At 53.0% G+C, this 24,453-nt stretch overlaps 1 protein-coding gene and 1 long non-coding RNA gene across 2 annotated transcripts; both read right to left on the bottom strand.

Annotated features, from left to right (window-relative positions):
* Nucleotides 1-9,109: 9,109 nt before the first annotated feature.
* On the bottom strand, nucleotides 9,110-16,180 carry LOC120858249. Its single transcript, XR_005719817.1, has 2 exons — nucleotides 15,888-16,180; nucleotides 9,110-10,348 (listed from the first exon to the last, which is right to left on the bottom strand). It is a non-coding gene; the product is annotated as an uncharacterized LOC120858249 (long non-coding RNA).
* A 7,606-nt stretch (nucleotides 16,181-23,786) lies between these two features.
* Nucleotides 23,787-24,062, bottom strand: SMIM41 (small integral membrane protein 41). Its single transcript, XM_040234189.1, has one exon. The coding sequence runs from the start codon at nucleotides 24,060-24,062 to the stop codon at nucleotides 23,787-23,789; it is 276 nt and encodes a 91-aa protein (XP_040090123.1).
* Between the last annotated feature and the right edge of the window lie 391 nt (nucleotides 24,063-24,453).

The raw sequence follows: 24,453 nt of genomic DNA, 5'->3' as shown, positions 1-24,453 counted from the left end.
AGTTCACGCTGAGAAGAGCAACCTGCGGGAATTAGCAACTCACTGCCTGTTTTAAGCGTCGGCTAGTGTTTCGTTCCTCAGTTGAAAGGGTTTCTCTCTTGCAAAGAGTTTCTCTGGTTTCTGTCTTCAGTCATCTCCCCCAAACGGATCGCACAGATGGGAAGGGGTACGGTCCTGTGGCTCCATCTAGGGGCAGAAATATGCCCTTCAGCAGTTTAAGCACACACACCCCGCCCCACCCCAGCTTCCTCCCTCCTCACCCCCCACCCCCACCCCCGCCGCCTTGTAGGGATTCAGAAGGACTGCCTGTTAGAATGTCAAGCATCAAGCACGAACCACTCCCACCACGCAGGTGTCACTCAGTACTGCAGTATGACTGCACACCCGCTTCCTCTAGTTGCCAGCCAGAACACGTCTCCCTGTAGAACTGTGTCCCTAAAATGCTGCTGCTTCTTTATGTGAACACAGGTGACTTTAAGAGTTTTGAAACCTGATGCTCCGCCAGATAGCTTCATACAGTCCCTGAACACTGTTAAACTGTCCCTGCCGCTTGGTAGGCTTGAAACAGACTTTGTTGGGGGAGGCAAGTAAGGGTGTGTCACTCACAATATTGGCAACATTCTTTCCCTTAGGATGGCCATACTGACGTGGCTGTTCAATTTATTCTCTGTTAGACTTTGTATATAATTTTTATAGATATGAAATATTTTCTTTAAAATATATTACTTCTTCTTGACAAACTTCACAATGTTTGAGACCTACTCTGTCAGCACTCAGGTGTACCCACAAGGAACCACCAACAGCCTGGATACAGGCCCACAGGGAAATCTCAGTTTGAGGCCACACACCAGCCACGCAGAGAATAGAACTAAGCCCCAAGGTCAAGAAGCTGCAGGCAGTTCTGTCCTGAGAACTCTGGCCTTTGAGTTACCAAAGTTTAATGTGAAAATCTACAATGGATATTGCACACATTTGGAAAATAGTAAGAGGGCTTCCTGGTGGCTCAATAGTAAAGAATCCGCCTGCAATGCAGGAGACACAGGTTTGATCCCTGAGTTGGGGAAAATCCCCTGCAGGATGAAATGGCAACCCACTCCAGTATTCTTGTCTGGAAAATCCCATTGTCAGAGGAGCCTGGAAGGATACAATCCAGGGGGTCACAAAAGAGCCCAACTGACTTTAAGACTAAACAATAGCAAAAGCACTTACTATGTGCTCAGCACTGTGTGGGGTGCTGGGAATCCAAAAGTGAGTTAGACATGGCTCCTTCCAGCAGAGAGGTGACTCTATGGGAAATGAGTCCTGACAATAAACAACAGGACAAGAAGGAGAGTGGGAGATGTCATAAGAGGGAAGGAAGGAGACAAAGTGATCACTTCCATCTTGGAAAAGCTGGGAAAGTGGCCAGGAGGCAGAGGCATAGAGCTGGGCCTTTAAGAGCGCTAGAGGTTGGCAGCTAGAAGGAAGAGACTCATTCCAAGAGGAGGGAACAGGGTCAGGAAAAGCACAGAGGCTTGGGGAACAGCAAGAAAGGGATGAATTTTTACAAAGGAATCCTGGGGGCTTCCCTGGTGGCTCAGTGGTAAAGATACCTCCTGTCAATGCAGGAGACGCAAGTTCAATCCCTGAGTCGGAAAGATCCCCTGGAGGAGGAAATGGCAACCCACTCTAGTATTCTTGCCTGGAAAATCCCATGAACAGAAGAGCCTGGCAGTCCGTAGGGGCTGAAAAAGAGTCGGTCATGACTAAGAGAATAAACAAAAAGGAATCCTGGATTCTCAGGCTGGACAAGTAGCTTGGCCCACCATGGTGGCAGGCCTGGAGCGGGTTTAGATTTAACTCAGGAGGAGCCATGGCAGGTGTTTGACCAGGAGATTGCCCCATCAAAGTGGTCGCTGTGTGCTAGGTGCTAGGAGCAGGGAGAGCACTGAGGCTGGCCAGTGAGCCGGCCACACAGGCCTGTGCTGGGAGGGGTGAGGAGCGGGAGAAAGGAGTGCCCCCTTGAGTTTGCCTCTGCTGTGAGTCTGTCCAGTGAGTCATGTGGCCAACCCTCCCCCTGCCAAAGGAGGTGGGAGTTAATCAGTCCAGAGTGGTGTGTACAGAGCGCCCACTGGGCCCTGAGGGGCCACAAGAGACCCAGGACAAGAAGCCCAATCTCCACCCATAGGAGCTTGTATCTCCACACGCCGGCAGCGGCTCCATGGAAGGCTACCTCTACGAGGTAGAGGTTTTAGGAGCCCACTTCTCCCACCAGAAGAACACCCCCACACATCTCCTGTCTAAGGACTGGTCTCACCCTAAGAGATGCATTGCTCAGGTCCAAACTTTAGTCCTTGTAGTGGATTGAATGGTGGCCCCCAGAAGGTATGCCCACATCCCAGAACCTGTGAATCTGACCATATTTGGCTTAAGTGTCTTTGCACATACAATTAAGTTAAAGATTGTAAAATTGAGATCATCCTGGATTATCTAGGTGGGCCGTAAATCTAACGACAAGTGTCCTGATTCGCTACAGAGGAGGAGGCACAGATGTATAGAAAAGGAGATGGTAACGTGAAGGCAGAAGCAGAGATCAAAGTGATGAAACCAGAAGCCATCATTATTACGATACCGACGCACAGAGAAGTGATTCACTGAGGGTCACACAGCTGCTGCGTGATGGAGCCGAGATCAGTGCCCATGCCCGCAATCGTTGCAGGCGCCGCTGAGGGCTCCCTGCTTTACCTCTCTCCCAACCCTGCTCTGCTTCTTGCTTTCTGAGGCCTGGTAACCACCCCTTTTCTGCCCCAGCTGCTGGGAAACTGGAGTCAACACTGACTCTCAAGTACAGCAATGGAACTACCCTTCAGAACCACCAGTTTTATTTTCTTCCCAATTAAGGGGCCCTAGGTGGGCTGCTGTCTATGGGGTCGCACAGAGTCAGACACGACTGAAGCGACTTAGCAGCAGGCAGCAGCTTTCTGTTTCATCACTAATGATAACCCACTTCTTTCTAGAGAGAACGTGGGAGGCAACAAGTACTAAAGACGGAACAGTAAGACCAACACAGAGAACTAAAATGCTGGGCCCACAGGAAAGCAAGATTGTACAAGGCTTACTGAGTGGCCGCAGATGCTGTGATTAAGCCTCGGGGCAGCCAGGGCGGAAGGGGAAGTCTGATGCGCTACAATCTGCAGGAAGCAGGCTCTTTTCTCAGTGGGAACAGTTTTCCTTTATAATGAACTCTAGTGAAAGTTGCTCACATGGTCCTGGGTATTGGGAACACTGAGCGATGTGGTCCACTATGTCCTGAAAAACTGTTTTTGCAGAAAAGGAAAGTATCTTATGCAACTGTTGGTCAGTGTCAAGGGCACCGCACTCAGCCACACTCAGGGAGGGAGCATCCTCCAGGGGAAGGACCAGCGTGTTTCAGGAACAGACTGGCCAGAACTTGGAGACCCAGGCCTGGATGGACAACAGGGACCTTCAAAGCCATGCCCTAAACATCCTCCACCAGCTTCGGTTTGTGAAAAATCATGTTCCCTGAGAGCAGGGTCTCGTCTTTTTGTATCTACAATGCTGCTCCTGGCTCAATGCCCTCAACAGCCGAGTTGGTTGGAAAGGTGGGCAGAAGGATGGTTGGGGCCAGGCCCTGCGTCCCCCATGCCCACTACAGTAGACACTTTCTTTGCTCCGCACTCATGCCTGCTCTCCTCTTCTGTAGAAGCAGTGGAGCCCTGATCTGTCGTTGGGCACATGGGTGCCCTTGTGCTTCCCAGCACCCCAGGTTCCCGGCTATTGCCATTTGCCTGAGTACAGCCAACAGGAGGTGAGTGGAGGTCGTGAGTCCGGCCTCCATGTTGGGGGACACCCTCTCTCCACCACTTCCCCTTCCACTGCCTGGAAGCCAGACGTGGAAGTCAGCACGGATGGTGGAAGTCAGCATGGATGGTGGAAGTCAGCATGGATGGTGCTCGCCGGCAGCTGTGGAGCAACAGGAAAAGCCTGAGACCCGGTTCTGTGTAGCTTCTCCACCAGTGCTGGAATGTTCTTGCCAGACGATATAGGACAGAAAGTCATGTTTCATCTGTTTAAGTCACTGTTATTTTGAGTCTCTGGTGCATGGTGAATGGATAACCTGACTAATACCCCAGCGAACCCAGGAACTTGGGGGGAAAGCCATTGCCTTTTGTCCCTGGACACCGGGTTCAACCAAGCGGTCTCCCCCGAGGCCAGTTCCCACGCAGAAGGATGGCTGTTCCCACCGCGGCTTTTCACACATTACCTCACCGTCACAGCCACTCCGCAAGGGACCACACACTTGACAGATGGGGAAACTGAGGCTCGGAGACGTGGCCAAATCTGCACAAGGGCTCAAGGCAGCAGAGGTGGAGCCAGTCTCAAATCCAGGTCTGCCTGCTCCCCCTACAAAAATGAGAATTACTCACCACTGACCCCAACGCAGACAAGCTGTTCTCTTGGTGGGAGAGACCCCGTCTGCAGGAAATGTCTTGATAAGTCTGCTAGGAGTCCGAGCCCAGAGGCCCAGTCGGAGTGACGGGTTGTGACAGTCAGTCTGCAGGGCTCACAACGTGCAGTTGAACTTTGTGATTCTATCAAGGCCTGGTTCCCCAACAGCCCACCAAGTATGGGACATGGGGGGGGGGTCCGCACAGAAGAAGGGCACTTATGAGGGCAGTGACCCCAGGCTGCAGGCAGCTGCCACAACGTTTCCAACATCTTCCACGTCAGTAGCATAAACATCTTCTGGTTTATTGTGTTCAGAGAATCTGTGGGTCGGAGGGTTGGGACAGGGTGTGTGGCGAGGTGGAGGCTGGGGTTTAGATGGATGTCTGGGGCTGGAGCCATCATCACTCCCGCTTCTTTCTTCATGTGTCTGGACCAGATGATTCAAAAGCTGAACTGGGCTGGCCCCCTCAACTGGAGGACCTTCTCGAGCCTCTTCAGGTGGCTGCTTACAGATGACAACTGGGTCCCAAGAGGAAGCATCCAGAGAGGGATGTCAGAAAAGCAGTGTTCCCAGAGATCCAGCTAGTGCTGCCTGGCCTTGATGACCTAACTTTAAAGATCACAAGGGCTCAGGCGGTAAAGAATCTGCCTCCAGTGCAGGAGACCCAGGTTCGATCCCTGGGTCAGGAAGAACCCCTGGAGAAGGGAGTGGCTGCCCACTCCAGTATTCTTGCCTGGAGAAGTCCATGGACAGAGGAGCAGGCAGGCTACATGGGGCTACAAAGAGTCAGACACAACTGAGCGACTAACACTTTACAGGTCACATGGTATTGTGTCCACCGTGCCAACTGGTGCAGTGGTCTCAAGCCCATCCAGTTTTAAGGAGGGAACGAACGTAAATCCCATTTCAACTGGAAGAGTGTCAAAGAATTGGAGGCCATATTTTTAGGGGCCAAGTCCCATAATACCTGAGGGTATCTCTTCAGTTGACTTCTCTCTCTGATTCCAGAGTGTTTGAATGTCAAAAAACAACTCCTCTTCTAATATCAGATGCCCAAATCCCCCCGAAGAGCTTTAGTCTTTGATCTTTCTTTTTTTTAAAGATTTTTTTTGACATGGACCATTCTTAACGTCTTTATTGAATTTGTTACAATATTGTTTCTGTTTTATGTTTTGGATTTTTTGGCCACGAGGCATGTAGAATCTTAGTTCTCCGAATGGAGATCAAACCCACACCCCCTACATTGGAAGGCAAAATCCCAACCAGTGGGCAGCCAGAGAAGTTCCAGGTCTTTAATCTTGAAGAGACTTTATTCTAAAACAAGCCCCCCTGGCCCCAGCTGCCCTTCAGCCTGTGCTGTAGGCCTGACCCTTCTTAGACCTCAGTGTCAACCGGTGAACCCACTAGGTCTTTACAGAGAGCAACAGTGGCTGAGAAGCGGAGGGAATGCCTGGACCACTGGGTTTCACGAAAACTCCATCCTGACTGAATACCCAGAAAGAAGAAGGGAAGTAAAGAAGCAGGGCATCTGAGATTCAGGGGTAAACTTGGCAAGGTCACCATTTGGTTGTCCTCTCCCAAGCTTTTGCCTCACCTACACCTGTATCCACTGCCCCTCATCCCCCTTACTTCAGAGAAACAGGACTCCTGTCCAACCTTGTCCCTCTGAGGGTCCCCCACCTCCTTTCCTCCAATCTACTGTGTCCCTCTCTCTCTCAGACCCAAAGATCTCTGTTAGGAACAGATTGAGCATTCTGTTTTCCATTCAAACCAGCTTCTTCTGTATACTTACTGTACCAGCAGAGTAGGAAACAAGCCCATCTAGGTCTTTAAAAGGAGGAGTGGGATTCAGGGAATTAGGTGCTTATAAAATCCTGGGTGGAGGCAGCAGCTGGCAGGTGGAGAGGTGGGAGCTGGAGGCTTCCGATGGAACTGTTGAGTTCAAGGACATACACACAGACCATCATGTCTCCATCCACAGATCAGGAATTGCTGCAGCAACGGGCTCACTGCACTTTCAAACCCTGTACAAGCGCATCGTTTGGCCACACCTGATGCATTCTGTGGGCTTCCCAGGTGGCTCAGTGGTAAAGAATCTGCCTGCAATGCAGGAAATGCAGGAGACAGGGTTTGATCCCTGGGTCAGAAAGATCCCCTGCAGGAGAAAACAGTAACCCACTCCAGTATTCTTTCATAGAAAATCCCATAGACAGAGGAGCCTAGCGGGCTACAGTTCATGGGGTCGCTAAGAGTCAGACACACACACACGGTACACTCTAGCTGCAAGGGAGTCTGAGGAGGGTGATTTCTGGCTTTCTGGCCTCAGCAGTGCAAAGGGCATGTTGAAGGAGGAGGGAGCAGATGTTGAGATCCAGGGCACCAGCCCCAGCATTGATGAAAAGGCAGACGTTTGCTGGAGGCATCCCCTTCTCTCAGGGAGCCATCAGAAGGTGGGGTCTCTCATCTCCCCAGCACACGTCCTCTGGCTTATTTTTCCTGCTATTGCTGTGTCATCTTTCAAGCCATCAGTCACCCTGGGGACTTCCTGGAAGGAGAGGGGGTGACACCAGCTCCCTTCGCCACCATGTCCCTTAAATCTCCCCCAAAGGCACATTTACTCCATATGCAAATTTCTTTTCTGAAGTGTTTGGGTAAAAGGGATTAACTTCTCTGAGAGAAAACCGTTAACTCTCCAACTGACTTGGACTTTCCCTTGTGGATCACTAAGGAATGCACCTAAAAACCCAGCCTTTCCAAGGAAGGGACTTCCCCAAAGAGTTCCCCCTCCCAATGCCCCCTCCCTCTCCTTCCCTCTCCCTTCCTCTCCCTCCCTGTCCTTCCCTCTTCTTAAGGGTATCCACTCCTTCCCTCAGGATTCTCCCTGCACACCCACCCCACTAGCCCTGTGCCTTCCTTCCTAGGGCCTCAGGTCTGGGTTCTGCAGCCCTGACAAGCGCCCTCCGCTTCAGTGGGGCAGGGAGAAGAGGCACTGCCAGGCTGCCTGTCACAACACACCCTTGCGGAGGGAGCTGGAGGAGCTGGGGCACCGTCCCTCCTGACCGCGACAGCAGTCCTCTCATTCCGTTCCTTTTCAGAACCCCCACTAGAGGGAGCTAGACATTCACCAGTGCCGTCGCTGGTGGTTCCAGCCCAGAAGAATTGAAGCAGCTCCCTGGGACCAGTTTACACAAATGAAATTTAGAGGAAGAGCAGTTCGCTTAGACGGGGGAGATCAAACTGAGACAGATGGCCCTCCCTCACTTCCACCACTGCATGCGTAACGGGGGCACGGGGTCGGGGGAACATGGTAAGGGGAACGACGTGTGACGAGGACACTTTTGCCGGGCTCCTTGGAAAGTGGCTTCCTCGCCCTTCTAGGAGAGCCTCCCAAACCATTCTCTCTCTCGCATGACCTGGATGGGGAAGCCACAGCCCAGGAGGCTGCTGTGCCTTCTTAGGCCACACGGGGGCGCCAGCTTGGGTGGATGCTGCACCACATCTGCCTGGAGAGAGACTGACTCCCCAGGTCTTGACAGCTGCTGCTGCTAAGTCACTTCAGTCGTGTCCGACTCTGTGTGACCCCATAGACGGCAGCCCACCAGGCTCCCTCGTCCCTGGGATTCTGCAGGCAAGAACACTGGAGTGGGTTGCCATTTCCTTCTCCAACGCATGAAAGTGAAAAGTGAAAGTGAAGTCGCTCAGTCGTGTCCGACTCTTAGCGACCCCATGGACTGCAGCCCACCAGGCTCCTCCGTCCATGGGATTTTCCAGGCAAGAGTACTGGAGTTGGGTGCCATTGCTTCACAGACTGAACCTGCATCAAACCAGCCCTGGGGCACATCCTTCCTCCACACTGACCAGTTGGTTGAGCTGATAAGCCCTCTTTACTGCTTATCCCAGCGTGAGTAAGGTGTGTCCTTGCAGGCAAAGCCTCCTGCTAACTCCAGGTGCTTCTCAGGATGGTGTTCCCCAGTCTCTTCTGTTCCCACCCCTAATCACCACCCCTCAGCCAGTTCACAAAGAGAGACAATTTGGTGACAGATTGTCACCAGAGTGCGAAGCTACGGTGATGCAGGCAGGTGTGGGGCCCTGGGGTGGCCGATACAAACAGGAGCGGGGTTTGTGCTGAACCCGGGGTTATGCATGTAAACAAGGGGCTCCAGGCTGCAGGACCAAAGGTGGCCAGGCATGAAGGCTGGAGAGTGTCCACACAGTGCAGCTCCACAGGAAGGGAAAAGACTGAGAGTCAGGGAACACCAGTTAAGTGGCTATGGAAGTGGTCCAGGTAAAAGAGGGTAAGCAGCCAAAGACAGTGGCAAGGAAATGGAGAGGCGGGTATGGATGCTAGAGATGGATGTTAAGAGGGTTCCCAGGGTGACCTGGGTGATGGGAGGCTTACTGTATCATCAGTGAGCTCAGGGACCCAGGAAGAAGAGGCATGGAGGAGATGACAAGGTCAACTTTGGACGATGGGAAATTGAGATGCCTTGGGACATCCAGGCGTACAGACATCTGGTAGGCAGTTCTGTATGTGGCTGCGGCACTCAGGAAAGAATTAGCGCTGGGGATAGAGATTTGTCAGTCACCACTGGTCACTAACTGGTAGCCCACAGGCCAGCTTAGACCACAGGTGGAAGTGGGATTGATTCATACCACTTCTTTAATGGAACCTCCATTTTAAAATCAGTAGAATTTATTGAAAAATCTGGATTTCAGACCTCCCTGGAAGTCCAGCAGTTAAGACTCCACACTTCCATTGCAAGGGGCATGGGTTTGATAACTGGTAGGGAGAGATGCCACATGGCACAGCCAAAGAATACCCCCCAAATCTGGATTTCCATCTCCTCTTGAACAATCAGAAGATCTGACACCATCAGGCCTGAATTCCTCATGCAACAATCATCTCAGGTCACTTGGAGGGGCACCCTAGTTTTCCTGCCTAGCCCTCTTGGTATTGTATTTGATCCTGTAATAGCATATTTGGTAGTTACAATAGATTGTTTCAAAAGAAACTCACAACAGTCCTGCAATCCCACAGGCTCCTTTACAACATGACTTTGCCACATCTGGATCTCTTCACTTCCATTATTTTAGCCCAGCCACAGAGCCAACATGACAACCGCCAGACATAACCACAGCAGCCAGAGTTACAACTCAGAAGTTTACATTCAGAACATTTAACATGGTGAAAAGACGTAGCCAGGTAAGCTCAGGTTCATCCCACGAAACATTACCAATCTCTCAACCAGGGCAGCCAACTTCCCCCATCGAGCCTGCCCATCCGGCCTTCAAGCTTCTGAGCCTTGCCCTCCGCCCCTGCATCCCCACTCCTCAGCCAACAGCCCAGGCCGCTGACCCCAATCTCTGAGTCAATCCATTTTAGGCAACAAGGTAGCTGACCGGCAAGAGAGAATGATCAAACCAAAGCAGACAAAGCAGCTCTTCAAGGAATGGTCTTCCTTCATGACAATCATGCTGAAGGGAAACCAGCCAAGATCTATCATGTCACAAGAACCACGAAGCATGGTGAACTTTGGGTAAAAGAGTTGTGGCAAATTGAAATTCCGGCATCACATTTTCATCCTGTACAAAATTCTTGTACATATTTGGCCATTGCTCCATGCCGAGATTTGTTTCACATAAGTAGTAGTTCCGAAATGTTTTTTAAAACTCTCTTTGGAAAAAAAAAAAATGTGCATTTAAATTTAGTAATGTGGCATTACAGTCCTTGGAAATAAAATTAATTTTATACTGTTGTTCTGACAAAGTAAGAGAAATGCATGATCCAAAGTGGCATGATCTATGTTTTTTCCAAAGTTTTTCTTCTCTTCCAAAAGGAAGGTTTTCAGTGTTTCCCTGGAGCTTTGTTGGCTGGAATGGTGATCCCATGGGAGGCTTCTTTCAAAAAAAAAAAAAAAAAAGAGGAGGAGGGGGAAAAAATCAATTCTTTGGTCAAATCTGCTGGGAAGTGCTCTGCACTTCTCTTAGATTCATCGTAATATTGGCATAGCAATGCCTCTTACGAGAACTGCAATAAAGAAATCTCTTTAACTTTGCCTAACACAATAATCCCCAAATTTATTAGACCACAGAACCCTGTTTTCAAGCAACACCAATTAAAGTCCCTTGCAGCTGGAAAACCATGGCACCCACTTTAAGAAACACCGCCTTAGCCACTGAGGGGAAGGAAACTGGGGCGTCAGTCCCTGGTTCCCACCAAATTGTTTTGAAATATTCATAATTTCTCTCAAATGACAAAAGGATAAACTATTGTTTCTACTTTTAATTCATTTCTCCTACGATTCCTGTAACATTTGGTGCTTAATCAAGACATTTTAAACGAAAAGATACTTTCAGATTTGGGACCCAACTGGCAGCAAGATGATCCTATTCGTCGCCACCTGTGCCTTTGAAATGGTGGATTCTGCTCCCGCTGTATCCACAGCCTCTGGACCGAGCTTCCAGGTGCTGGAACATGCTGCTCCCATCTTCAACCAGTCACACAGCCCTGCCCTCTCCACCCTGCTCGCACACAGGGGAAGAAATGAGCTTCTCTCTCTCTCTCTCTCTTTTTTTTTTTGCAAACCCACAAACAGTGAAGTCTAAAGAACAAACAGCATTGAAAGCATTTTGGAGTTATTGGATTTCCTCACAAAACCTCATTGCTGCTAAATCCAAAAGATGAACGTGACAATAGCTGAAAGTCTGCACACTATCCCCCTTAAACTTTGCTGTCATTTCTCTAAAGCTCCTGTGCATGCCAGCAGCACGGCACAGGGTCCCACTCTCAGGTGCCTCAGCTAAGTACTAGCACATTGCTGGGAACTAACACATCTTTCACTTGAGAAAACTAAGGGGCTAGGGTCCATTTATAGCTTTTTCCTCCTCCCCACCCCGTGATCAAAGAAAAAACTTAAGGGACGATGCCTTTTGTTCAAACTCTGTTTCCTCATAGCCTTCTGTGTGCAGTGAACGAAACAGCAAAAATCCCTATGCTACTGGAGCTGACATTTGAGCAGATGGCTCGGGCAGAGAACTTTCCGGCTGAGAGGGTGGCTCTTGTCATGAGAGCCGGTCCAGGAAGGAAGTAAATCTACCTTTAGCTAGGTTGTTGTTTGGCAAGGAAGAGGTTCAAAGCCATGAAAATAGGAGGGTTCACATGGGCTGTTAACTGTGGGTGAAGAGCCACTATCTTAGGGCTGAGGGGTCCAGGTTGCTGAGGAGACAGACCCTAGCACAGGAATGCCCTGAGATCTCCCCCGCCCCCTGTGGAGGCTACAGAGGCCCAGGCTGCGAACACCTCCATGACAGCGCCCTGGAGCCACACAAGACAGACGATCGGAGAAGAACGTTGAGGGTGCACAGTGAGGCGAGAACATCAGGGACCCTCACGCGGTAACAAGGCCCCAGGGGAGTTACGTTACCCCCACAGCTTGGAACCCTAATGGCATGCTTTGCTAAAATGTATCTTCAAGGGCTTCCCTGGAGGCTCAGTGGTAAAGAATCCACCTGCCAATGCAGGAGACATGGGTTAGATCCCTGATCAGGGAAGATCCCACATGCCACGAAGCAGCTAAGCCCGCGCACCGCAACCACTGAGCCTGCGCTCTAGAGCCGGGGAGCCACAGCTACTGAGGCCTGCTTGCCCTTGAGCCCACGCTCTGCAACAAGAGAAGCCACCACAAGGAGAAGCTCGTGCCCCACATCTAGAGAGTAGCCCCCTCTTGCCGCAACTAGAGGAAATGCCCACGCAGCAGCAAATACACAGCACAGCCTAAATAAATCAGATTATAAAAATATAGAGATATCTCCGGCCTGCAGCAAAGGTCAGTGTGATCTGGGCCAGGGGAGGGTGGCAGCCAGGGACACGGACAGTATTCCAGAAGAGGCTGTGTGACTTGCTGGCCATCTCGGATGAGAAGAGCATCGGTCAACAGATGCTTGGGCCTGAGAGCTCGGGAGCCCAGTTCCCCAGGCATCCCTGTCTCCCTGAACACTGCTGGGGGGAACTCTCCTTCCTTCACCCCTGCACCACCATTTCCCGGTTGTTTTCTGGTTGAGTAGGGCATGTTCTTTGGGGATTTCCTGAGAAAGCATGGGAGAGGGGGCACGTCCTGGGTCTCTGTGGAAGACCTGGTCAGCCTGTCACTCACCCCCGCCTCGTCTAGCCCTGACCTCGGTCCTCACCACGGCCCTGCTCCCTGGGCCTCCCTGATGTCTGTTCCTCAACCACTCAGGGCGGGGTGCGGGGTGGGGGGCTCCTTCCTCAGGCTGCCAGCTCCTGCTGCTCTGCCACCCAGAGGCCTTTCCCCACTTAGCTCTATCGCTCTTTCTCACTCCGGTCTTCCTCGTTCAAACGTCACCTTCCCCATGACCTCACTGATCGTTTCCACCCTGCCCCCACACCCTCCGTGCACTCTCCCTGCTTCGTTATTACCACTTGTTATACACCGTATCCCCCAAAAAAGAGATGTGCTGAAGTCCTAAGCCACTGTACCTGGATCGTGAGCTGATTTACACTGCAGAGGTAATTTGTCAAATTAAAGTGAGACCACACTGGACTAGGGAGGGCCCCTATTCCAATGTGACTGGTGTCTTTCTAAGAAGAAAGACACTTGGAGCCAGGCACACAGGGGTCCCGTGGCAAACGGCACAGGACGTTGCAGACAGAGGTTGGGGTTATGTGGGTACCAGCCAAGAAATACCAAAGGGTGCCAGAAAGCCACATGAGCTTGGGAGAGTCAAGGGAAGGTTCCTGGAAAATCATGGAGGGAACAGGGCCCTCCAACACCTCAGTTTTGAGTGCCTGGCTTCTAGAACTGAGCACCTTGGTTATGGAAGCTCTTGGAACCAATACACATCTGGGATTCTATTCTTTATCTATTTGATATTACACGTAGTGTTCATCATCTGCCTCCCTTCACAAGAAGGCCAGCAGCACAGGAGCAGGGACTTTTATCTGCTTTGTTACTGCTGCGTCCTCAGGGTCTAGAGCAGTGCCTGGCATGGGGGTAAGTCCTTAGAGCAGTAGCCCCCAACTTTTTTGGCACCAAGGATGGGTTTCATGAAAGACAATTCTTCCATGGGCTAGGTGGGGAGGGCATTGGCTTCAGGATGACTCTCATAAGGAACACGCAACCTAGATCTCTCACAGGCGCAATTCGCAGTAGAATTCGAGCACCCGTGAGAAACCAATGTTGCTGCTGATCCAACAGGAGGCAGAACTCAGGTGGTAATGCTAGCAGTGGGGAACGGCCATACATACAGATGAAGCTTCCCTCACTCGCCTGCCACTCACCTCCTACTGTGTGATCCAGTTCCTAACAGGCCACGGGACTGGTACCAGCCCATGGCCCAGGGGTTGGGGACCGCTGCTTTATGACCTTAGTGGAATGAACGAGTTAATGACTGAATGAAAGCTTTGGTGTTCTGTACCCACTGAAGACTGGGCGCGTGGCTGCCTCTCCCTCTCCCTCTCCACCCCTGGGTACCTTCTGTGAAGCATGGACGAGCCTCCAACACACTGCCCTTTAATGAAACTCTAGTCACCTGCCATCCACCCTACCCGAGCTACCTGAGCCCACCCTTGAACTTTGTGTCACCTGGAATTGCCCCATCTGGGTCAGCATCAGGGCTAGACCCAGGGTCTGGCTGTCTCGGGTGCAGACGACTCCCAGAGAAGCTACTGTAATCTGAGAAGTGAGAACAAATGAGTCAAGAAGGAGCCCAGGCCTGGGGCAGAGGAGCAACCTCCTCCACCCACAGGTCAAAGGGCCAAGCGGGTGGAGTAGAACAGGAGCAGGCAGGGAATCGGAGCTGGAGGGGGTCAGGGCCTAACGGGTTCAGACAGAGGCAGAGAGAACGTCAGGTGGGCAGGGCTCACGCTGCTGGGTGAGGCCGAGGTGCCTGTGAGGGTGCACAGGTGGGTAGGCGGCTTCGAGGGCCAGGTGGGCCAGAAGCCCCATCCTCTCCTCCCACGGCCTCTCTGTAGAACTCAACCTTTCATTCATTCAACACATACTGACTGAGCACCTACTATGTGCCAAGCACTACAACTGCACTGGAAAGGCAGCAGGGAATGAACACAGTCAGGCTTGTTCTTGCAGCGCTGGCCTGACAAGGGGACATGGGACGTGTAACTGAACACTTGGGGGAAGACTGTCAGGGGCAAGCCTGGAGCTGTGGGACTGCTTGACAGGAAGCCCCAGGCCTGAAGGAGCTGGGCAATGGGAGGAGGGCGGTCAGAGGCCCAGAGGACACGATGGGATGCAGACAGAGACAATGAGGAGAGGGGGCAGAGACCCAAGAGAGCAGCAGCTTGGGGACCACGTTTTGGACTCCAGCCTGGCAGGGAATAGCTTGACAGGCTACCCCTTTGTAAAGTTCCCGTGGAGAAGGGGGAGCCAAGAAGGACCGATGGACATGGGGGCTGGGTGAGAGGTAAGGCCAGCAGCCAGAGACGGAGCAAAGCTTTCTCAGGGGTAGAATGGACCACATTTGTGTCTGGCTGTGCAGGGGAAGGAGGGGAGCGGTTCGAGGACACCTGCTGGGGAGGAGGTGGTCCCAAGCCAGGAGTCAGGCCAGGAGCAAGGATGGTGCACCCAGAGCACAGGCCTTCTTCCCCGACTGCTTCATTAAGCCCCCACCACGCCAGCCTCCTTTCGGTCCCTCAGACAGGCCCATCTCATTCCCACAGCAGGACTCTTTGACCCACAGTCCCTTCGGCAGGAACACTGCACCCCCGCCCTTGGCCTGGCTGCATCCTCCTCCTGGCCAGGTCTTGACCCGGATGCCGCCTCCTTGGAGAGGCTTGCCCTGACCACCTGCACCTAAAGTCAGCACACAGGTCTCCTCCCCATCGCCCTGTTGTATTACCATCTGCAGTGACCTCATTCATGTATTTGCTCACAGGTCCATCAAACATCCCCTCCCACCAGAATGGAGGCTCTATGGCAGGGGCCCCTCTGTCTCATTTACGACATGTTCTCCAGCAGCTGCCAGAATTAGCTGCTGAGGAAATCACTGCAGAATGGATCAAGGCATTAATGCAACTTTCAGCACCCAGGTTCAGCTGGGGCTGCAGCTTTCAGAGCTGTGGTTTATATATGGCGATTCAAGTGCCAGGAAAGGGTAAAGAGCACCCAGAGCAAGAGGGCGGGGAAAGAGGAAGCTCTCAGATCATTCTGAGACACTCAGCATGCACACCCTGGGCAAAGAGAGAGGAGGTGCTAGCATGGGACCTCCAGAGAGAGGTGAGGCAGGGACAGGGCCAAGCGAGACCTCCCCAAGGGCACGCAGCTGGGAGCCGGGGAGCCTGGATTCAACCCAGACAGGTGCTCCAGGGCATTGGGCCCACCCTCTGAAATCCACTTCATCTCAGGAGTTTCCCAAAGTGAGTGTTATCCACTTCACTGACGAGGGACAGGGTTTTAGTTACCCAGTGAGTGGCAGACCCAGGGTGTGGACCCAGTATTGTCCTGGAGCCTACCATCTCAGCCTCTCCTCTTCATGTCACCAAGGTTCTCTCTGAGCTTCTTCCGGAGCAGTCGGAGAAGCCACCGGGACGCTGTGAGGAGGAGGGAGCAGTCAGCAGCAGGATGAGTGACCAGGAGAGCAGCTGAGAAAAGAATGGACAAGCAGGCTCAAGCAACCATCCCGGAGCTGATCTTGACCAGGCAGCACCGCTGTAGACTAAGCCAGGTGCGAGAGGATTAAAGTAGGCAGGGGGAGGGGAGGGGAGGTACGGTCAGTGTGGATAACTTTGGAGAAGGTTGGCTATAAAGATGAAGCAAGACACGGGGTGGTTACTGGAGGCGCACGCACCAGGCTCAGAGAAGGGCTATTTTAAGGTGGAAGAAACCTGAGTGTTTTGAAGCTGGAGCCAGCCAAGAAGGAGTGGTTAAAGGAGCATTAAAGAGACTAAAGTGAAGGGGGTATGGTGCAGAGGTGGAGACAGCATCCAGTGTGTGTGTGGTATGGTAGGGTGGGAGGGTCGTCCTCTCATGGGGACACATGGAAAGCCCCTGGCTCCAGAGGAGGTCTGGGGACAGAGCGGAGGGAGTCATGTCTGAAGGCACCTCCTTTTTGTGAGCAGCAGGAGGTGAGGGCATCTGAGCAGAGTATGGGAGATGGGAGGCAGGACGTGGAGGCAGAGTTGAAAGTGGTTGTGATTTTGCAGTTAGTAGCAGTTAGTACGTGAGGAGAGAGAGAGCAACCAGACAAAGGAGAGGGTCCTGTGGGGTCTGGTAAACAGAGGAACCGTGGGCACGGAGGACGTGGCTGCAAGCTCTGCCTGCCCAGCAGGATGCAGCAAGTGCAGAAGGCCCTGCACTCGGAAGGGAGGCTCAGGAGCCATGGAAGTGGATGAGCTCATTTGTGTGGGCTTTGTGTTGTTTTGTTTTGCCTAGGTGAGCCGTGCGCGCGTGTGTCTGTGTGTGTGTGTGTGTGTGTGTGTGTGTGTTAGAGCACTCACACATCCAGAGCAGTAAACTAAAGAAAAGAAAGCCACCTCTCTCCCTACAGTGGGTCTGCCAGCCCAGAGGGACCATGTTTCCACTTTCTTCTGTATGGGGGCTCCTCCCACCCCTCCCCATCACCCAGGTTTAAGGCATTGGGAGTTGGGGTGGGTAGCTCAGGGAAGCCAGGTGGTCCAGAAAGAAGCCTTCTGACTCCAGAATTATGGGAGCATGGACACCCCCCAGTTCCAAAATCCTTTGTTCCCTGACTCCCAAGAGAACTGGCTCCCCGTGTTCCCTCCCGCCTCCCTGGACCCTGCCCCACCTCTAAGTGGTGGCCTGCTAGCCCCCTCTCTTCTCAGCCCTACCTGGGCCCTTCCCACAGCTCCATTTTCTGCCTCTAGCAACACCCTGGCCTGGAAGTCTCTCTGGTGAGCCCCAGCCCCATAACTAGTTGTACACCTTGGATGACCCCGCTGCCGCGCTTCAGACTCAACACACCCAAATTGGACTCACCCACCACCCCTCTGCCCACGGCCCCCCATGAGTCAGTTTATGGACACCCAGCCTCTGTTCACCCCAGAACTAAAACAGGCTTAGATCTGGTGAGGAGACATCCTTCTCCTTTGGGCCCTGTGGTCTGGGATGTCTGAGCAGAGCATGTGATCTAGGCCTAGAACATTCCATACCAGCAACACAGGACCCCAGGGTTAGCACACAGTCACAACTGCTGCAGGGTTTGGCCCGAGGGACCTGGGGGATAACCCGTCCTTCCCTGATAGATTTGAACTTGAGATGCCTCCTGCCTCACGTGGAGGCTGAGGCTGATAATAGCACTGTTACTGGGCCAGGCTCTCTACATGTATGGGTCTCATTTTATCCTAACGCCCTGCTTCTCCTCACTCCTGCAAGGGATTAAGCACCTTGCCCAGGTCACATAGCCAGAAAATGTGGGGCCAGCTTTCAAGTCCAGCCATGAGATTTCAAGCCCTTGCCCCAACCACTAGCCCACTCTGCCAGAGGCTGCCAGAGGCTGCAGACCAAGGCATGGAAGGCAGAGAGGCCAGGGCTGCTCACAGTCAGACCTGAGTCACAGCCGGCCTGAGGCCAGAACTGCCCCTAGGCTCTGCAGTTATGTGGGCCAATTAATTACCCTCTGCTCAAGCCAAATATCTTTAGGGTTTCCTGTAAACTCAGACCAAAAATATCCTAACTGATAACACAGCCCCTCCATGGGTGGCAGGCGTCACCATCCCCTGGGTAATTAATTCCAGGAGCTGAGGCTTCGTCCTCCACCCCACTTCATTCCACATCCAGCTAGTGACCAAAGCCTGAATCCTAAACATCACTTGGATCTGTCCCCTTTTCTTTCCACTTTAGTCCAGGCCATAATCATTTTTGCAGGTTGTGACCACAGCCTCCTTGCTGTCTCTCTACGTCCAGCCTGCTCCCACCCACAGACTTACCCCCAATTCCCTAAGATCCAGATCTTACCATGTCATTTCCAGCTTAAAACCCTCTAGACCCCTGCAGACCCCTTGCTGCCTCCAGGATAAACTCCCATCCAGGCTGCCACCCTTCCAGTCTCACCCCTCTTCACATCCTACTCTACCTACCTGCCTCTAGGGCACCTCCAGCCCTACGCCCCTCTGTGTCTCTGCCCAGAATTTTCTTCCTTCCCTTCTTTGCCCAGTGAATGTCCACCCAGTACCGCTTCCTCTAGGAACCGAGCCAGTCATTCTCTGCTCTTGGCTTTGTCGACACTCGGCACTTCTTATTGTCTGTGTTAACTTCAGTCTTGTGAGCAGTGCTCTTACTGGACTGTGTGCCTCTTGAAGGCAGGACCTCTGCCTCATTCATCTCATCCCCAGCCCCAGAGCAGGCCTGGCACAGAGCAGTCATTCAATACTCAAGCGACTACCTTGTCAATTACCAAGGAACCTGGAGACACGCTTTAGCCAGGGGCCCTGTTTTCAGGAAACACCAGTTTAATGTTTGGTGGAACATGTTAACATTGAGCCCGCAATGTAACCGCTTATTTAAAAAAAAAAAAGCCGAAAAGAGAAAAATGTAAATAAATAAACACTCATGGATTCAGCCATACATATACCTGTATCCATTCTTCCTCAAATTCCCCTCCCATCCAGGCTGCCACATAACATTGAGCAAAGTTCCCTGTGCTAATACAGTAGGTCCTTGTTGGTTTCCCATTTTAAATATAGCAGTGTGCACCTATCCATCCCAAACTCCCTGACTACCCTTCCCCCCATCCCTTCCCCCAGCAACCATAAGTTCGTTCTCTAAGTCCGTGAGTCTCTTTCTGTAAGTAAGTTCATCTGTATCATTTCTTTTTAGTTTGTACATATAAGTGAAGTCATATATCGTCTTCTCTGTCTTCACTGTTCACCTGAAACTATCAGAACACTGTTAACAATCAGCTATATCTAAATACAAAATAAAAAGTTAAAAAAAAAAAAAAAACGCTCATGGAAAAGACAAATGACATGTTCCCAGAAACAGGGTGGGTGGCTCTACACCTTTTCTCTGGAGATGGTCAGGTTTGGAGAAAAAAATAACATCACACTATAATCACAGTGTAGAAAGCCTTTTATCTATGGACAAGCACGCTATATATTTGATCCTTATGACATTGTTGCCTCCATTTTAGGGATGAAGAGATTGAGATTCGTGGAGGTTTATAGAATGAACCTATAACCTATAAGTATTCCATGAAGTATAGAATTCCATGCATATGCCCACAAAATTCACTCTCACGTCGAGGCACAAGCTCTGGCCAAACTGTGATCAGACCCCCAATTGTTGTTCAGTCACTCAGTCGTGTCCGACTCTTTGCAACCCGATGGAGTGCAGCACACCAGGCTTCCCTGTCCTTCACTAATTCCCAGAGTTTGCTCAGACTCACGTCCACTGAATCAGTGATGCCATCCAACCATCTCATCCTCTGCCATCCCCTTCTCCACCTGCCTTCAGTCTTTCTCAGCATCGGGGTCTTTTGAAAGAGTTGGCTCTTCGCCTCAGGTGGCCAAAGGACTGGAGCTTCAGCTTTAGCATCAGTCCTTCCAATGAATAGAAAGGACTGAGTTCCTTTAGACTCTCAAGAGTCTTCTCCAGCACCACAGTTCAAAAGCATTAATGATTTGGTGCTCAGCCTTCTTTCTGGTCCAAATCTCATATCCATATACAACTACTGGAAAAACCATAGCTTTGACTAGACAGACCTTCGTTGGCAAAGTAATGTCTCTGCTTTTTAGTACTCTGTCTAGGTTGATCACTGCTTTTCTTCCAAGGAGCAAGCGACTTTTAATTTTATGGCTGCAGTCACCATCCGCAGTGATTTTGGAGCCCAGGAAAATAAAGTCTGTAACTGTTTCTATTGTTTCCCCATCTATTTGCCATGAAGAGAGGGGACTGAAAGCCATGATCTTAGTTTTTTTAAAGTTGAGTTTCAAGCCAGCTTTTTCACTCTCCTCTTTCACCTTATCAAGAGGCTCTTTAGCTCCTCTTCACTTTCTGCCATTAGGGTGGTTCCATCTACATATCTGAGGTTACTGATATTTCTCCCGGCAACCTTGCCCACACTGACCACAGGGAGGCAGTAGAGTGTCGATGTGAGTCACTGCCCCACCTCCTACCTACCAGTAGATGTGGATCTGGGTGTGGAGAGGGAAAAGCTAGCACTGAGAAGAGACAGAGGGAGAGGGGCTGTGGCTGGGGTTGCTATTTCAGGATCTGCCAGAAACAGTCCAAGCTGGAGTGGGCCCAACGTGCTGCGTGCTAAGTCGCTTCAGTCAGGTCCGACTCTTTGCAACTGTATGGAGCCCACCAGACTTCTCTGTCCCCGGGATTCTCCAGGCAAGAACACCGGAATGGGTTGCGATGTCCTCCTCCAGGGGATCTTTCTGATCCAGGGATCCAACCTGCATCTCTTATGTCTCCCGCACTGGTAGGCAGGTTATTTACCACTGGCCCAGGTTTACCACTAATTCCAAGAGTCAGGAGCTGGAAACACTGACTGTATACTCCAACTTTACATTACCAGCATATTTAATAACAAGCCACAGGAAGTGATGGGGCAGTGATGAGGCACTGCTGGGGCACCCAAGACCTTCAAATTTGGGACACTGGCCTACCGCCCTCAGCAGGGACAAGTCACTAGCCTGTCAGACCACAGCCACCCAGCACCAGAGATGGGACTAGATCCCGCAGGCACGAGTCTGTCAGCGTCTGCAGCACTGAGCATCCTGAGGGCGTGGCCACTTCAGTGCCCAGGACGCACAGCAGTTGCCAGGAGCGGGGCTGGCCACCCAGGCCAGTACCATGAGCACTTCAGGAGGTTGGATGGAGCGGGTCAGAGGCAGCAGCTGCGTGCAGGAATCCCAGGTTGCGGTCTCGCCACAGTCCAGGCGTCTCCCAGGCTGTCATCTGTACTGTTTGTGGATCAAAGGTTTCTTGTGTGGCCGGTAGACTGGAGGAAAGTGCTCTGGGACACACAGCATGCGAGGTTTGGGAATCTGTAATAGATAGCCGCCTCTGTCTTTGCTGGAGGGGGAGCCAAGGAATGACAATCCTTTCCACCTCAGGGTGAGACTCAGGGTTTAGAGGAAGAGTAAGCCAAGATGTCCACGCATGTGTGGACCCAGCCTTTCCATCAAGGACAGCACAGGCTAATGGAGCTTGTTGGGATCCAAGTGCCTGGCCTCACTCCATGGCACACCGACCCGCAGTCATCATCCTGCCACTCCCAACCTGAGTCTGATGGATGGCATGACACCACCACCCATTTCCCAAGTTTCTGAATTCTTTCCCTCCCCATTCAGTCTGACAGCCTTGACCAGGGTCAGAGTTTCTTAGCAAACGTCTCAGGCTCTTCCTCCAGGAACACTGAGGTCCTCCGCAGCACACACCATGGGCCAGCTTCCCAGGCACTAAGCTGAAGGGACAGCAAAGACAGGAAGTTGGATGAAGAAAGTATTTGTCTACCCCCTCTCCTTCACCCCACTGCACCGTCCCCAGCCCTGCCTGGGTGTGAGCAGACACCACAATGCTGGGGACACAGCCTTTCCTGCCATCAAATCTCCCTACACCCCTAACATCACCCGGACTTGAACCCAAAGGCCAATCCAAGTCATCCTCTTGACCTCTGGTCCCTCTGCCCTGTCCACTTGGATTTCCTTAGATGTATATTCCAGCTGACCCTCTGAGCTCACCCCACCCTCATGCTCAGGCCAGAAAAGCTGAGCCCAGCTACCTGGGAGTTGTTGTGGCACCTGGAAGGCCATTCGCAGCAGCAAGAAGGTATCCAGCAAGGCTGCGGGGGAGTAGGGATGGGAGAGAGGACACCAAGGGGGAGGGGGGAGTTGGGGTGCCATATGTGTGGTGTGGAGGTTCATTCTTTTGGGGAGAGAGGCCATATTTTGCATCAGCATCTCAAACAGTGGTGAGAAATCAGGGCAAGAGAGAACAGAGCAAAAGGGGCGACCCAAAGGGTCCTCGCTCAGGGATACCACTCCCACCTCAACGCTGGAAATCAATCAGGAGCCCCAGGGTCCAGTTTGAGCTCTGTCATTCACTCGAGCAGGTCACTTTCTTCCCTCTGAGCTTTCCTATTTGTAAAATGAAGCCCTCACAGCAGACATGGAGACTCTGGCCCAGCTGGAGAAGGAGGAAAGTGCACAAGCTGGAGATGGCAGACAGGACAATACAGTAGAATGTTGTGGGCAAGGGGGCAGGTGAACTGGATAGAGTAAAGAGAAGCAGTTCCAGCCCCTCCCCCAGGACACAGCAAAGGGCGGTGGGGAATGTCCCTGCACCCAGCCCCGCTGCCCTTGGGCCAGGAGCAGTCACACACACCCCTCACTGCCCTGGCCAGCCGTCTCTCCAAGGGGGTGGGGGCGGCGTGCCTGAGGTGAGAAGTCCACAGCTCAGCAAGTCCACTGCGGCACAGCTGCCCGGGATTAACACCAAATCCTGGGCTCCTCTGCGGAGGGATCACACGTCGTCGCCTTCACAGCTGCTTAGCTGCACGTTGCCCACTCAGGCCCCTCACTGCCACCGGCCCCTCCTCACACACCCCGCCCTCTCCTCTCAGGGCCAGCCAGGACCCTGCCTCTGCCTTGGCAGACAGGAGTGGGGCTCTACAGTGGAAGGGGCAAGAGAGATCAGAGGCACCTCCAGTGAACAGCCGCACCCACAAAAACCTCCCAGGAACCCCTAGGTGCGACGCTAAATAGAGAAGGGCAGAGAAGGCTTCCCTCACTGGCCCGTGTGGCTCGGCCCGAGACAGCCTTGGCCTAGAATTACCTTGTCTTTAGGCCACCCAGGCCCTTCCCTCCAGATGGTTCCTGTCCTTGGGGAGAGAGAGGCAGGAGGGCCAGATGGAGCCCCTGCAGCTGGGAACCCTCAGCTCCAGCCTCCTGGAGCAACGTGCTTCTGAGGCCTCCCGGCTGTTAGGAACCTTGTCACGTACCCCCACAAGCACACCCCAAAGCTGCTTGCTCTGGGCCACGTCCATTCCCCCTAACCTGAGGGGGAGGGGCAGCACACCTCTCCATCCCCCAGGATCATCCAGGCCCCTGGTTCTGCCCTAAAACTCAACCCACACCCCCATCCCTGCCTCGAGAGGGAGGCCACAGTGAGGAATCGTACTCGAATCTCCTCTGGGGGAAAAGGCTTCCGGAAGGAGAGGAGGGGAGAAAGAAGGAGCCGGGGACCTGGGATGGCTGCGTCTCTGTCACCTGTGCGCACTCTCACCTGTGCGAGCGCACCAGCATCGCGGCAGGGCTGGGGGACCGCTCCCTCAAAGTCTGGCATGGAGTCCACGGACCGCCGGGAGGCCGCGACCCCCGAACGCAGCCGGGTGCCTAGGAGTCGTCGTCATCGACGCTGGCGCCGCCGGGCTCGCCCTCCCGGGAAGAGCGCAGCTCTCGAGCCAGCAGCGCCGTTAAACCCTGGGCGCGGAGCAGGAGGCCGGCGCCCAGGAAGAGGACCCCGCACAGCACGAGCAGCGACAGCACGCCCAGCACCGCCGCCTGCACGGCGCGCGGCCCCTCGGGGGGCTCCGGCGGCACCCCCGACTGGTTGCAGCAGGAGCTCTGCCAGGCGCCCCGGGCTGTGGCGCCCGCCTGAGAGCTGTTCATGCTTCGGCGACGGCTGCCCAGATGCGCTGAGGACCGCCAGATGTGCGGGAGCCCAATGCCAGCGGGTGGGCGGCGGCTGCGTCGGGGAGGGGCCCAAGGGGCGGATCCCAGGCGCCATGCGACCCCAGCCCTGGGGCTGAGCGAGGAGGCTCTTTCTAGACAAAGGACCGGTAGCTACCGCCCAGAATCCCGGGGGCCGATGTACTTCTCAGCCCAAAGGCCCACACGCCCACTCATGTGAACCGGCCCATGCACCCAACCAAAGCCAGGAGTCGTGTCCCCAGGGCTCTCCCTCCCGCTTGGAAAAGGTCAGGAGACAGCCTTCTCTCAGAACCCTTAAGCCATTCCAGACCGCGTTCCAGGTGCTGGCCACGGTGCTGCCCCCATCCCT

This window comes from Oryx dammah, unplaced genomic scaffold, assembly GCF_014754425.2.
Source record: "Oryx dammah isolate SB20612 unplaced genomic scaffold, SCBI_Odam_1.1 HiC_scaffold_29, whole genome shotgun sequence".
Lineage (NCBI taxonomy): Eukaryota > Metazoa > Chordata > Mammalia > Artiodactyla > Bovidae > Oryx > Oryx dammah.
The sequence above is the reverse complement of the archived record's forward strand: the minus strand, read 5'-3'. Positions and strand labels throughout refer to the sequence as shown.

What these genes read in the sequence shown, in the direction of transcription:
- SMIM41 (XM_040234189.1), bottom strand. Translation starts at nt 24,062, where the DNA reads ATGAACAGCTCTCAGGCGGGCGCCACAGCCCGGGGCGCCTGGCAGAGC.